Source organism: Pungitius pungitius, chromosome 8 (assembly GCF_949316345.1).
Source record: "Pungitius pungitius chromosome 8, fPunPun2.1, whole genome shotgun sequence".
In the NCBI taxonomy this organism is placed as follows: domain Eukaryota; kingdom Metazoa; phylum Chordata; class Actinopteri; order Perciformes; family Gasterosteidae; genus Pungitius; species Pungitius pungitius.
The window spans coordinates 6,941,528-6,953,726 of NC_084907.1; the positions used below are offsets into that span (position 1 = coordinate 6,941,528).

At 43.1% G+C, this 12,199-nt stretch overlaps 1 protein-coding gene across 3 annotated transcripts; it reads left to right on the forward strand.

The window, feature by feature from the left end:
* The first annotated feature begins 1,853 nt into the window (after positions 1-1,853).
* terf2ip (telomeric repeat binding factor 2, interacting protein) lies at positions 1,854-11,176 on the forward strand. 3 transcript variants are annotated; one of them, XM_037447821.2, is made up of 9 exons: positions 1,854-2,076; positions 2,973-3,218; positions 3,644-3,786; positions 3,903-4,138; positions 8,815-8,913; positions 9,024-9,636; positions 9,760-9,854; positions 10,067-10,507; positions 10,598-11,175. In XM_037447821.2, exons 2-9 carry the CDS (start codon positions 2,989-2,991, stop codon positions 10,817-10,819), a joined length of 2,079 nt encoding a protein of 692 aa, XP_037303718.2. In that variant the 5' UTR covers positions 1,854-2,076; positions 2,973-2,988; the 3' UTR covers positions 10,820-11,175. The 3 variants fall into 3 exon arrangements, with proteins under 3 accessions (XP_037303718.2, XP_062419999.1, XP_037303719.2); XM_062564015.1 differs by lacking the exons at positions 1,854-2,076; positions 2,973-3,218; positions 3,644-3,786 and adding an exon at positions 5,729-6,299 and having other exon boundaries at positions 4,040-4,138; positions 10,598-11,176; XM_037447822.2 differs by lacking the exons at positions 1,854-2,076; positions 2,973-3,218; positions 3,644-3,786; positions 3,903-4,138 and adding exons at positions 4,170-4,863; positions 5,729-6,299 and having other exon boundaries at positions 10,598-11,176.
* The last annotated feature ends 1,023 nt before the right edge of the window (positions 11,177-12,199 follow it).

Sequence of the window (12,199 nt, forward strand, 5' to 3'; positions counted from 1 at the left end):
ACATAACACCATCACTCTGACTGTGTGTGGTCTTGACTCTTTACAGCATTTATGCGCCTGTAAATAAACATTTTGCTAACATTATATGGAAGTTACACATATTGTTCTGAATGTTAAAACTAATTCTAATACTTAATACAGTTTTGAGCCACATTTCCGCAATTTCTGTTTCAAATACTTTTTTTTTAAAAGAGGGCCATTTGGCAGAGGTGTGGACTCGAGTCATGTGACTTGGACTCGAGTCAGACTCGAGTCATGAATTTGATGACTTGAGACTCGACTCGACAAAACGTACAAAGACTTGCAACTCGACTTGGACTTGAACACCGATGACTCGTGACTTGACTTGGACTCGAGCCTTTTGACTCGAGAAGACTTGCTACTTCCCATGAAAACTGGGGGAAAACATTCACACCACCGCGCCGCTCTGTTTATCTGCATCTGTCAAAAAAATGTGCGCCACCTGTGAGCAGAGAGCGCTGCCTGCACGACATCCAATCACTGCAGTCCATTTGACCGTATCAACGAGACAGCTCGTTCATGGTTACAAAAATCGGGATTTTTGAACCCGGATTCAGACTCCGATGGAAATCCTCGCCAACATTATGTCAACGTCCGTTTTAAAGTAGTGTAATGAGCTGAGTTAAAGTTATTAGTTAATCAGTTATGCAGATGTTGCATGTGTTCACGTTTTGCTCTGTTACCAGCTGTAGTTACGCGAGACAACCCGAGTTTTGGGGGGCCGTGTATGCGGAAGTGTTCGTTCGGCGTGGTGACGGCCAACAGTGACCGAAGTTGAGTTGTTTTATATAAATAAATGCAGCGGAGTTGCAAGCCAGTCATCGCCTCCTTATTTACGCTGCAGCATTGGGGTGAGCGTTACAGTACTATAACACAGTCACAGTCGATCCACCATTACCCTTCCCTTCGTAGTCTAGGTCTGTGAGGCAGCGCACCATCACCCAGGGTTCCCCGTCCCCACTATAATAAGATGACTTGAATTGACTCGAAGATAAAATGGTACGACTTGTGACTCGACTTGAGACTTGTTGGCTTTGACTTGTGACTCGACTTGGGACTTGCTTCGTCTTTGACTCGACTTGACTCGGGACTCGAGGGCAATGACTTGAGACTTGCTTGTGACTTGCCTAACAGTGACTTGTTCCCACCTCTGCCATTTGGTAATATCATTGATTTTTTATTTAAGTTTATTCAGGTTATTTTAAATATGTTAAATAACACACAATGACTTAAAATTGCAAGTAGCTTTTAAGAACAAATAATAAGGATTTTAGATTTATTACTCAAAGCAATAGGCTTGATGCCACAAAATAAAAATAACACATAAAAAGTATCCATTGTATCTCTGTTTCCAAAAATAGAATTAAAGCGAAACAAAGAACAATACCATTGTCTTTTAAATCTTAAATTTACAATAAATCCAAATAAATTGGCTCGTGAATGTGATTTGAAGTCAGCTCATGAAGGAGATTTTGAAGGGCTGTCATTTTGAAATTCTACATTTGGTCCAGAATTGAAATAATTCCATAGACCGTTTCCTTCTAAATCTAACCTGTATGTTTTAAATCCTTGAATGCAATAATTATTATTGAGTAATTTTCATTCATTCATTTTGAATCAATTCATGTAATTGTTAATTTATTGTTTTTGTTTGTATAATTGATGTTCATTGATTGACTTAATGTGATATGTCGTATCATGTTGACTGGAACTTGGCTCTTATTTTGAAGTAAGTTCTTGTTATCGTAATGTCTAATATTTGACTGTTTTTCGAAGTGGAGGCTCGCTTAACCGCAATGTAATAAATGAAATGGCCCCTCTGTATCAGATAGTGTCTTAGTATTTGATAAATATTTTAGTGATGTTGATATATTTAATATTCGTTTGCTGGTTAACGCCAACACTGACTCCGTGCACTCCACCAGCGAAGAAGAAAACCAGGAAGTAGTGATTGTTTCGTATTAGCGCGGCGGCGGGAACGGACCGGGGTGCCTGCTGATGCCGTAAACAAACTACGGCGATTATTTTCACGTCCATGAACGCCAACCTTACATTGTAAGTTCGTACTTCAATATCTATAAGGCAGTGTTTAAGTTTAATGCAACGATTAGAAAATCATGTCTAAATTCTGCTGCACCTCGTTAAAGCTAAACGGGCTAACCCGACTTACGTTAAGTTACAATAATCAGTAGTTTCCCATAATGTCATACATTGGTTAACTTTGTTAACGTTAGTTGTTGTTGTCGACACCCAACTTAACCTTACTTCACGTAACGTAGCTTTAAACTTCCCAAATGTGTCATTTAAATGTGGTCACTTAACGTCACATAATGTGACTCTCGGTCGTGTTGACAATGTTTACGTTTTCAGTTCATTAGCTGACTTTTTTACATTCCATTACCTGACGCTTTTATCCAAAGCGACTCACAATAAGACTGCATCTTAGTTATCGTTAGCACAATTATGAATCGTGTAATATCATCAGAAAGTCACCAACTTCCTCATCCAAAACTGACCTTCATAACCTTCGTAGGTGCAGTGCTGTTGTATTAGACTGCATTGCTACTGCTAACTGTGTCCAACCAATAAACTAGGATATTCAATGAAGAGCTGATGTTTGGGCAAACAAACTTTTCCGGATTAACGATGAAACAATTGCTTTGAAAATGGTTGACAATTCTTTCAAATGTTCTTTCAACTGTTTTGTGTTTATAATCGAATTAGTGAAACTAGCTGAACCGACAGCCATATAGTCTATAGAAATAAAATAAGTCTAGACTAGAAACTAGAAATAAGTCAAGAGATGTTCTATTGTTTCCCACAGGTTGTTTTGGCTTAATTTACAGGTTCTGATGGTACTTACATGTTTGTGTTCATAACATTAGTTACTTCGTAATAAAAGACTAACTTTAATATTTGACATCTAATGCGGGCTTCTCCATCATTCCCAGGTGATACATTTTAACCATGGTGTCCAAACAGCAGAATGGGGCCGAACTTAACATCTCCCCAGTTCTGTTTATGACCGTGGACGGTGAACCCATGACCTTCTTCCTGCGTCCGGGTCCTGTTAAACTAAAGCTGCAGCCGCTCATCACGGCTGGGGCCGGGGTGTTGTGCAATGTGCAGCAGCCAGGAGCAATCCTGCTGATGGAACCAGAGGAAAGAGGCTCCATTTCTGAAAGTACTACTCATTGGTAGGCAGTGCACTGGGATGCAATTAGAAAGTGTGTATGTGAGGGAAAATGCTGTCTAGCCTAATCAATTAAAAAAAAAGTCATTCATGACTTCTCTGCACATTGTTACATATAATGGTCACAATAAGGCTTTGCACAGTCTGTGTCACACAGTAGCTGATTACAATAATGCCTATCCTTATTCTAATCAAAACGCATTTTGGTCTGTTAGAAGGAGCTTTAATACTGTTATGCGGAAAATGTTACGTATATAAACATGTTTTATTTGACATTTCATATTTAATGACATACAATTTCAAAGTGGTTTGCATAGTATATTGCCATGTATTGGTATGTGATCAGATAGATAATTTAATTTAGCAAAACTAACTTAATGTAATTTGGAACATATTCAGAGCTTGGAACTAAAGTGGCTGTTTTTTCAGGTTTGTGTCCACCCAGTATATTCTTGACTGTATCGAGAAGAATGAACAACTGAATTTAGAGGACTACAGGTTAAATCCTGAAGTGGTCCCAAGACAGTCACCTAGACGCAGCAATAAGAAGGAGATTTCAACTGGACTCATAGGTATGACGGACAGACCTAACTTTAAAGAATCAAAGTTAAATTGTAAAATAGCGTTTGAATAAAATTTATTATTGCATTTTCAATTAGTGTTACGCTGTTTATCACTCTTTTACCAGGATCAGGCAGGCTTTCCTACTCTGCTGAAGATGATGCTGCCATTTTGACTTTTGTCAGCCAGCACAAGTCAGACACTGGGGGAAACCGACTTTGGAAAGAGATGGAGAAGCAGAGTGTGACCAGTCACAGCTGGCAGTCGATGAAATCCCGTTACAAGACGCGACTGGCAAACTCTGAGGTTGTGAAAGTGGCAACAACAGGGGAAGACACCAAGGCAGCAGAGGGCAAAACCAAGGTAATCTGCCCATGTCGTATATTTCTCTGTTGAAATGCAACTGTACAACAAACTTCTCTAAACCATTTCCAATTATTTTTTTATTAATGTGTATGAAATACGAGGCACCTTTTTTAGAGCAACTTTTCAGGGGTAGCCAACGATCAATATGTCCCAATTAATACCAGGGAGACTGCATTTATTAGCGGTCATGTGACGATGACGCCCTCTAGCGACGGGTTTCAGAAAAGCAGCCACCGTTAAGGAACTGCACTCAAGGCTGGAACTCGCTTCTGCGTCTGGGTCTGCGTCTTGTGTCGACGGACTCGTTTCAATTCATGGTCCAAAAAGTCTTGCGCGTGTTGCGGAGCATTTCACCGCCAGAACACTAGGTGGAAAAACGTTTTTTTGTTGTTTCAGAAAACCCAGAGAGTGACGTCTTTGTGTGTGGAAGTCGTTGGTTTGTTTATTTATTCATCAGAGACTTTTTGCCCCGTGCACCGCCACTGCTGCTTTTCAATGCATTTTTTTCGCGGACACATTTGTCCCGTATTTTCCTCCACAACTTTGTACACCCCTCGACCGGCAAACCGACGTTTTGCGGAAGAAGACGGCGGTCATCTGCTCGCGGATTAATACAGTCGGCTCAAAGTTAGTGAAAAGGCTCGGTCGTGTGCGTAAAGATATCAAAGCGTTACGGTGCTGCTTGGCGCTCCATCTTCCAAGACTGATCGTGCAAAGAACCAGTAAGTAACGCAAAGTTCTGTATTAGTTGAATGCCATTTAAGGTGTATATTACCTCTTTTGCACGGCAGTCTAGTCCGATACGATTGGCCGCTTGTTCTTTGTTGGCCTCGTGGACTGCGGTCAATTTAGCAGACACTTTAGGGAACTTTTATGCTGACCATTACGGTAAACGCAATCAAACGGCCCACAGAACCAGTAACGTGTAAAAAAACATGTTACCTGAATACCTGAAAAAGCTAATTTCAATAATTGAGCTGCAATGAAAAGGCTTTTCTCAATTATTGCAAATTATGACTGATGTACACGTGTTTAGGACTTCTCTGACTACTATTATACAGAACATGAAATATTTTCTATTGTAAAAATCACATTTTTTTTCTAAAATAAGAGTCTGTATATTTATAGGTTTGAAAAGCTAATAACCTTTTGAGGTTCTATAAAAGCAGTTTTCTGAATATTTGCAAACATGACAGATATCTGGCCACTCCTTTACCCGAAAAGGAATTATTTAACTTTACCAATTAAGTCTTAATGTTAAGAATGATTTAATAATATTGTTTATATAGGCGCTCTAAAACTTAAGTGTCTGTATAGTTGACCGTAGTTCCTTTGTCAAGCATCAGAATCCAATAACTATTTTTATGAATGCTGTAATTTTGTCACTGTAGGTTTGAATCTGGAACTAACGTTGTAAGCCTTAAGTGCCGTAAATATGCAATGCATGCTAATCTTAATTAATGTTCTCCCTGCACAATGTAGTATATGGATGCCTAGAGTATTAAGTATCTTCTATATGTATGCAGACATGTTATATTAAGTAGAGGTTTGCTAATTATTTCATGTTATTTCATGTATCTGTTTCAGAACCACACACGCTTGTTCTACTATAATATCTTGTCTGGAGTGCATTCTAATCGATGCCACCTGGTGGACGCACCATTCTTATGAACCTGTGAAAATTAAACAGCCCTTTTTCCAAGTCTACAAAAAAAATTTGGTCCTTCGAGCCGGATTGGAGTAACTAGAGATGTTCCAAGATGAGCATGGGACGCCACGTCCTGCAGATGTTCGTCCACGCCGGGATACACGACCGCCGGCCTGGATGGAAGATTACACCATCTCCCTGCCAGCACATTTCCCGGAAATAAACGCCAGGATGATGCCTCTCACATCTCCCCACGATCGAGAAGCGGCAGCTCGTCGTCCCTTCCACCCTGAGTATGTAGATGCCGTTTTCCAGAGTGTGCCTGCCTCTCCCCGACGGAGGCGTGCCGCAGACACGGCGCCGGAGATCCTCGAAGCCTTTCATGGGTTGATGAAATACAATCTCCGCAGCTCGAAGAAGCGCCCCGGAGATTTGGAAAAGGCAGGCTACGAAGTCAAAGCGCTGAAGGGGGATCTTAGCGATGCACCGGGGTTCATACCACATCACATGGTAAGCCACAATGGAAAGAAAAGGATTGTTTTCAATTGCTCCTTTGTGTGTAAGGGAATCGACCTTAACGAGCGGCTGCCTGGTCCCACCTTAAGTTCCAGTCTGCTGGGTATACTGTTGCCATGCAGATAGCACTCAGTTGCCATCAGCAGTGAGATCGATGGCATGTTTCATCAGGCGAGACTGTTCCCCGAAGACAAGCCGCTGCCTCGCTTCTTGTGGTGTCACCTGAAGGCCGAGGAACCACCAAGCATATACACATGGCAAGTCCTGCCGCTAGGCACCAAATGTAGTCCCTGCTGTGCAACTTTTGCGTTACAGAAACATGTGTTTGACCACAGTCGTCCAGGTGAGGATTTCTGTATCCTCATAGAAAGTCCTTCTGTGTGGACAACCACCTGCAGAGCGCCCCCTCTATTTAAGATGCCCGACAACTTGTTGACAAACCGACAGGTGGATTTGAGCTATGCCGGTGAGCCATTAACATCCCTGAGGTCATCAGCAACCGTCTAGCAGGAGCCAGATCGGAGAACATTGCTTTGTGGAAACGAGTCAAACCCTCACCCACAAGAGCTCGCCCTGGGACTTCACTTGCTCTGCAATTCAGACGCCATGAAGAATAAATACCGGATGCTGGATCGTCCCAAACCCACCGAGAGAAATACCGGGTCTGGAATGGATATTTCCAAACTTTAGCGAGACCTACACATCTTCGCTGACGCTTCAGAGAAGGTTTACTGCTCCGTGGCCTAGCTGCGCCCAGAGAACTCACACGGCTGTGTGGAAGTGTCCTTCCTGGAGAGCGGCTTCAAAGAAAGTGGCCCGACTACTGGAAAGAGAGCTAACTGTGGAGCTCTGTGAAGTTGTCTTCTGGACAGATTCCTTGTCACTGGGCTACAATCGGAGTCCTTTCGATGCAACATATTTATTTGTAGGAACAAGTGTAGCTTGCAAGTACATGGACTCATTTGATGACCTCACACAAGGAAAGACACTGTTGCAACTGTCTGCTCCAAGAACCAAGAACCTGCCTTCATGCAACACACCTGAATTCTGATCCCAAAACTCGGCCTCTGGGGAGATGTGAAAACCCACCATCAGCCACCTCCCCACGGTTGCCCGTACTTTTATCTGTTCACTTTCAGAGCACATACCACGGCCACTGAACTGTCCCGCTGGATTCCAAATGGCCATAAAGCTGTGAAACGCCATCAGCGATCCTGCCTGGACTGCCACAGGTGGAGAGTCACTGCTGTTTTACCCCAGATGGAAGATGGCAGACCTCTCACAGTCCAGACTGAGGTTTTTTCCTCCACTGTTTTCCCACAGGAACAAACTGTTTTGGGCCCTTCAAAATAAAGGTTGGTCGTGACCACGAGAAAAGATGGGGTGTATTCTTTCCAACTTGGGCCGTGCACCTAGACATCTGGATACCGACTACTCTCTGATGGCTCTTCGGCGCTTCATTGCACTGGCTAAGATCAAGTTTCCGTTCAACCCCTCCAGGGGGTAACACACTTTGGAGGTGTCTTGGAGAAAGAAGTGAGATTAGTGACATCCGAGCTGTACGTTACTGTTCAGTCCCAAAGACACTGAGCGGGTCAGTTCTTCTTGGAGTTAAAAATTGCTCGGCACAGATGACGAGAAGCCACGTGGGAACTTCACTACGCCCTGTTGTTTACGGGAGAAGACCGCTGTCATCTACTCGCGGATTAATGCCACCAGCACAAAGTTAGTGCAAAGGTTCAGAAGAGACTGGCGGCGTAAAGTACAGCCATGTCTGTAAAGATATTAAAGTGTTATGGTGCTGTTTAGAGCTCCCCCTTACAAGACTGTGTGCAAACAACTAGTAAGTAATGTAAAATTCTGTATTAGTCGAGTGTCAGAGACATTATACCGTTTAGAGGGTAATCTTGTCCGATATAATCGGCTGCTTGTTCTTGCTTGTAAATCCAATGTTGCATAACACTGTCGATGTTGCAATCAAGCCTAAAGTGCTTACAAATGTGTAAGATTGTTATGGATGCCTTGACTATTAGTATTTTATATATGTATGCAGACATGTTACGTTATGTATCCGTTTTGGAACCACAGATGCTTGTTTGACTAATAATAAACCTTTCAAAGGAACATCTTGTGTGGGGTGCATTCTAATCGATGCCACCTGGTGGACGCACACTTTAATGAAGCAGCGAAAACTACACAGTTAATTTTCCGGGTCCACAAAACAAGTGATGGGCAGGTTATCCGGGTTGTGTTGGTGTTTCAGATGTTGAATACATTTTTTAAATGTATACAAAAAGGTAATGTCAATCTAGTGCCTTGTTTTGATTCTCCCACTGGGTGGCACCAAACAACGAGAAATCAAATGTTGCTTTTATTTTCCTCCATAACCAAGTAATCCCGTAAACACACACAGTGAAGAATTACTTCACATGTGTTCCATCAAAAAAACATTAACTGTTGGATATTTTATGGACATGAAGCCTGAAATTTCTCCTCCGCCTGCCCCTAGGTAAAAGAAAATGAAGAGACGGAGATACAAAAAACCTCCAGTCCAGAAGATCCTGCCTCTGCTCAAACCCATTTGACGGGAAATGACCCAACACAAGTGGTAACCAGAATTCACAGCATGCTAAATTCACCATTGTTCAAGTACTGAACATGCAAGTTGATATATTCAAAGGACCAGAACTAACCCAGACAGATTTGGTGTCTCCACAGATAAGGGACCAGTCCGTACCATACACGGTACAAGCTGAAACATCCATCCCTGCCCAAGAGGAAGTGCAACATGTGGACCCGCAGACCGATATCCAACCACCTGAAAGCCAACTGGGAGAGACTGTTGAGAAATCAAACGCTCCCCACCCCGAGGGACCTTGTTTGGAGCCACAGACTCACGGCCTACTTGTTGCAGCTCAGAGTGCAGAACCACAAACGGTCATTTCCCCTCAAAAGAAAAGTGCGCCACAGGATTCTCCCAAGTACCTGCATGACACCTCTTCTCCGAAAAAGTCCAGGGAGATGCAGAAAGTCTCCCCGAAGCTGGAACAACTGCAACGCAGAGTAACGCGGAGGCAGCTCGCACTCGAGATGTCTCCTTTACCCGAACTGTACGGCAAAAAACTCAGATCATCGTCAACTTCTCCTCTGCTTCCACCGGCGTCTCCTCAGCCTTCAAAGAGAACCAAATCAGCCTCCAAGTCCACTCTTCTAGTGGACACGGTTGTAGAAGAGCCTCCTCCTAAGAGACCCAGAGCGGAGAGTGTGGCAGGAGAGGAGGAGGAGGAGGAGGAGGGGGGACAAGCTGCCGGCCCTGAAACCGCACAAGCAGGTTTGTGATACAGCACAGTGGGCCACAAAAATCCTGGAAGGCATCTAAATATGTTGAGAAGCTTAATTGCAAGATACATGTGAAACCGGGCAGAGTAAGATGATCTTCGGTCCCGTTTACCAGGTACAGAGTCGAATTCAACGCCACAGAAGAAGAAAGAAAAGCGAAAGTTTGGGATTCTAGAGATGGCTATAAAGGAATTTGAAGATGGAAGTGAGGTAAGACACACGGGTTGCTGGTCCAAGGGTTTCAAATCATTTCAGCTTTAGTAGCTATTACTTTGTTTTTGCTTTATTGTTTAAAATGAATGGGATTCAACTCCACAGATATAACCCCGATTTAAGGGTTGAACTCAAAGGCTGCCACAAAGGATCATGTTATTGTCACATTGTCTCTTGAATATTTCAACTCCTTGCTTCCCATCTCTAAGTCGGGTGACGATGCCGTTCCTGATGTCGAAACCCCGATAGAGGCGGCCGCGACGCAACCCACGTCAGCAGAGCATCTGCTCCCAACCTCGGACAAGCCTCCTGATGCCGTTTCCACGGCGTCCAGTCCTGAACAGGTGGCGAGTCCCCACAGGGACGCGCCGGAAGCGGAGCCCCTCGCCGGCGACGGCCTCCCGACGTCCGGCTGCCTGGGACCGGTGGCCAAAGAGGCTGACGACGCCGCCTCCAAAGTTCACCTGTTCATATTTGACAGTGAATCGCAGGAGGACTCTCAGTCCATTATCGGGGACCGTCCCGCAGCGCCGTCCAAACCACGGGCCGTGGTCAACAACGACGACGATGGCGGCGTCCTTTCACTCACCCAGGTGCAGTTGGACGAGGACAAGCAGCGAATCAAAGATCTGATGAGCCAGACCAACCAGGTGAGGCGCTCTTTACCTCTCTCTGGTGTATTCACTTGGGTGTTTCTAATCTCCCCAAACTAACGGAACACAACTGATCTTTTGCTTCAGGACTTGGTCAGTGTGACCAAAGCCCTGTTGAAGACCAGCGGAGACTTCGCCGCCGCTCTGGATCACCTTTTGAACCCCACCTCCATTTCAGCACCGGTGTGGAATCGCTGCGACGACACTCTTCTGCGCTCCGCAGACCCCGGGGTCCGACAGCAGCTGCGAGAGAAATACGGCGAGCAGGACGTGGCCAGAAGAATCGTTTTCCTCGAAGTAGAAGGGTGAATATGAAGGACAGAAAGGAGGAAAAGAGGAGATGCAAGGAGAAAACTCATTTAATGTATCTTTTGACTAGTGAGCTGGATTCTTTCAGCATTAAGGAATTGTACGTTAAAGCTGCCTTTCCTTCGGAGTAACTTTTTAAGAGATACAATCAAACATTAAGTGGTTTTAATATTAAACATTTAAGGTAGAATAAGTGAAGGCCACTGTTGGTGCAATTCTCTACATTCATTTGTTCGGTAGCAGAATCTTTTAATGTGTTCAGAGTAAAAATGATATTTTATGTGGTTTTTAATCAGCCTTATATATTCCATTGCATAAAAACCCATGTTTTGCATAATAAATATCCTGTTCTAAATGTGTTGTTTCACAGCTTATTTGAAGAAATGGCCTATCAATCGTTAAAATACATGTTAAAGCTGAGCCTCTGAGCTGAGACATCTAAGAGATTAGGACTCCTACAGGTTCAAATAAATCAGTTTCAGTCAAAATAAGCCTTCACGAGCCTTATACACCTGTCAGCAGAAATAATACAATTGTCAATAGTTCGATTCCACTCAGCTTCTTTGATTTCAGTGAGTTGTAAAAAGGATCATTGGTAAGAATTGGGGCTCGTTGAAACGGCTAATCATCATAAACATTACTGCAAACTAGTTCCTGCATTGTTCATGCTTTCACAAATCCTTTTGACTTGCAAGGGTCAGAGGTTAGTGTGAATGCACTTATTTACTTTATAGTTAAAAAATAGAATGAGAATCACAAACTACATTTCTTATTACCAGTAATGACCAGTTTAAGGAAAGTGATTCAATAATAATAAACATACTTTCTATTTAACTTTTACTGAGTGTTCAATCAGAACATAAACCACATTATTACAAAGAAAAAACCGTGTTGATTTCTATCCAATCCACCATTTTATTTATTTCCCTCCAATACCAATCGAGTACATTCACAATTTGGAAACTTCCCCAGACATGAATACATTGCATCAATAAGTTTAAACAAAAATAACAAATCTAAGAGAAAAGTAATTCCATAAAAGCAGACAGATGAACCACCTGAAATGAAGCCCACAAGAAGCTTCCTGTGATGCAAATAAAATCCCAATATCCAATACAGCGGATTTCACTATAATATGGCCACAGGTATTCTGCACCGTTAATCCTCATCACGTTTATGAATGAAGTAAAAGAAGAAACGACTAAGCAAAGGTGTATTTCTATGAACACCTCAAACTGTATGTTGACACAACAGCTACCTCACCTTTAACCGCACTGCCCCAGTGATAAAAAACAAGGCTACGAAGCCCCTTAAGTATGAAACGTCCCCCCCGGACCCAGTTTACGTACAGCTCGGCTACACATACTGTAAGTTGGTCGT

Coding starts and splice junctions, on each gene's coding strand:
- terf2ip (XM_037447821.2), top strand. CDS start 2,989: ATGGTGTCCAAACAGCAGAATGGGGCCGAACTTAACATCTCCCCAGTT. Junction 9,855..10,066: donor AATTTGAAGATGGAAGTGAG/GTAAGACACACG, acceptor CCCATCTCTAAG/TCGGGTGACGATGCCGTTCC. Junction 10,508..10,597: donor TGATGAGCCAGACCAACCAG/GTGAGGCGCTCT, acceptor CTTTTGCTTCAG/GACTTGGTCAGTGTGACCAA.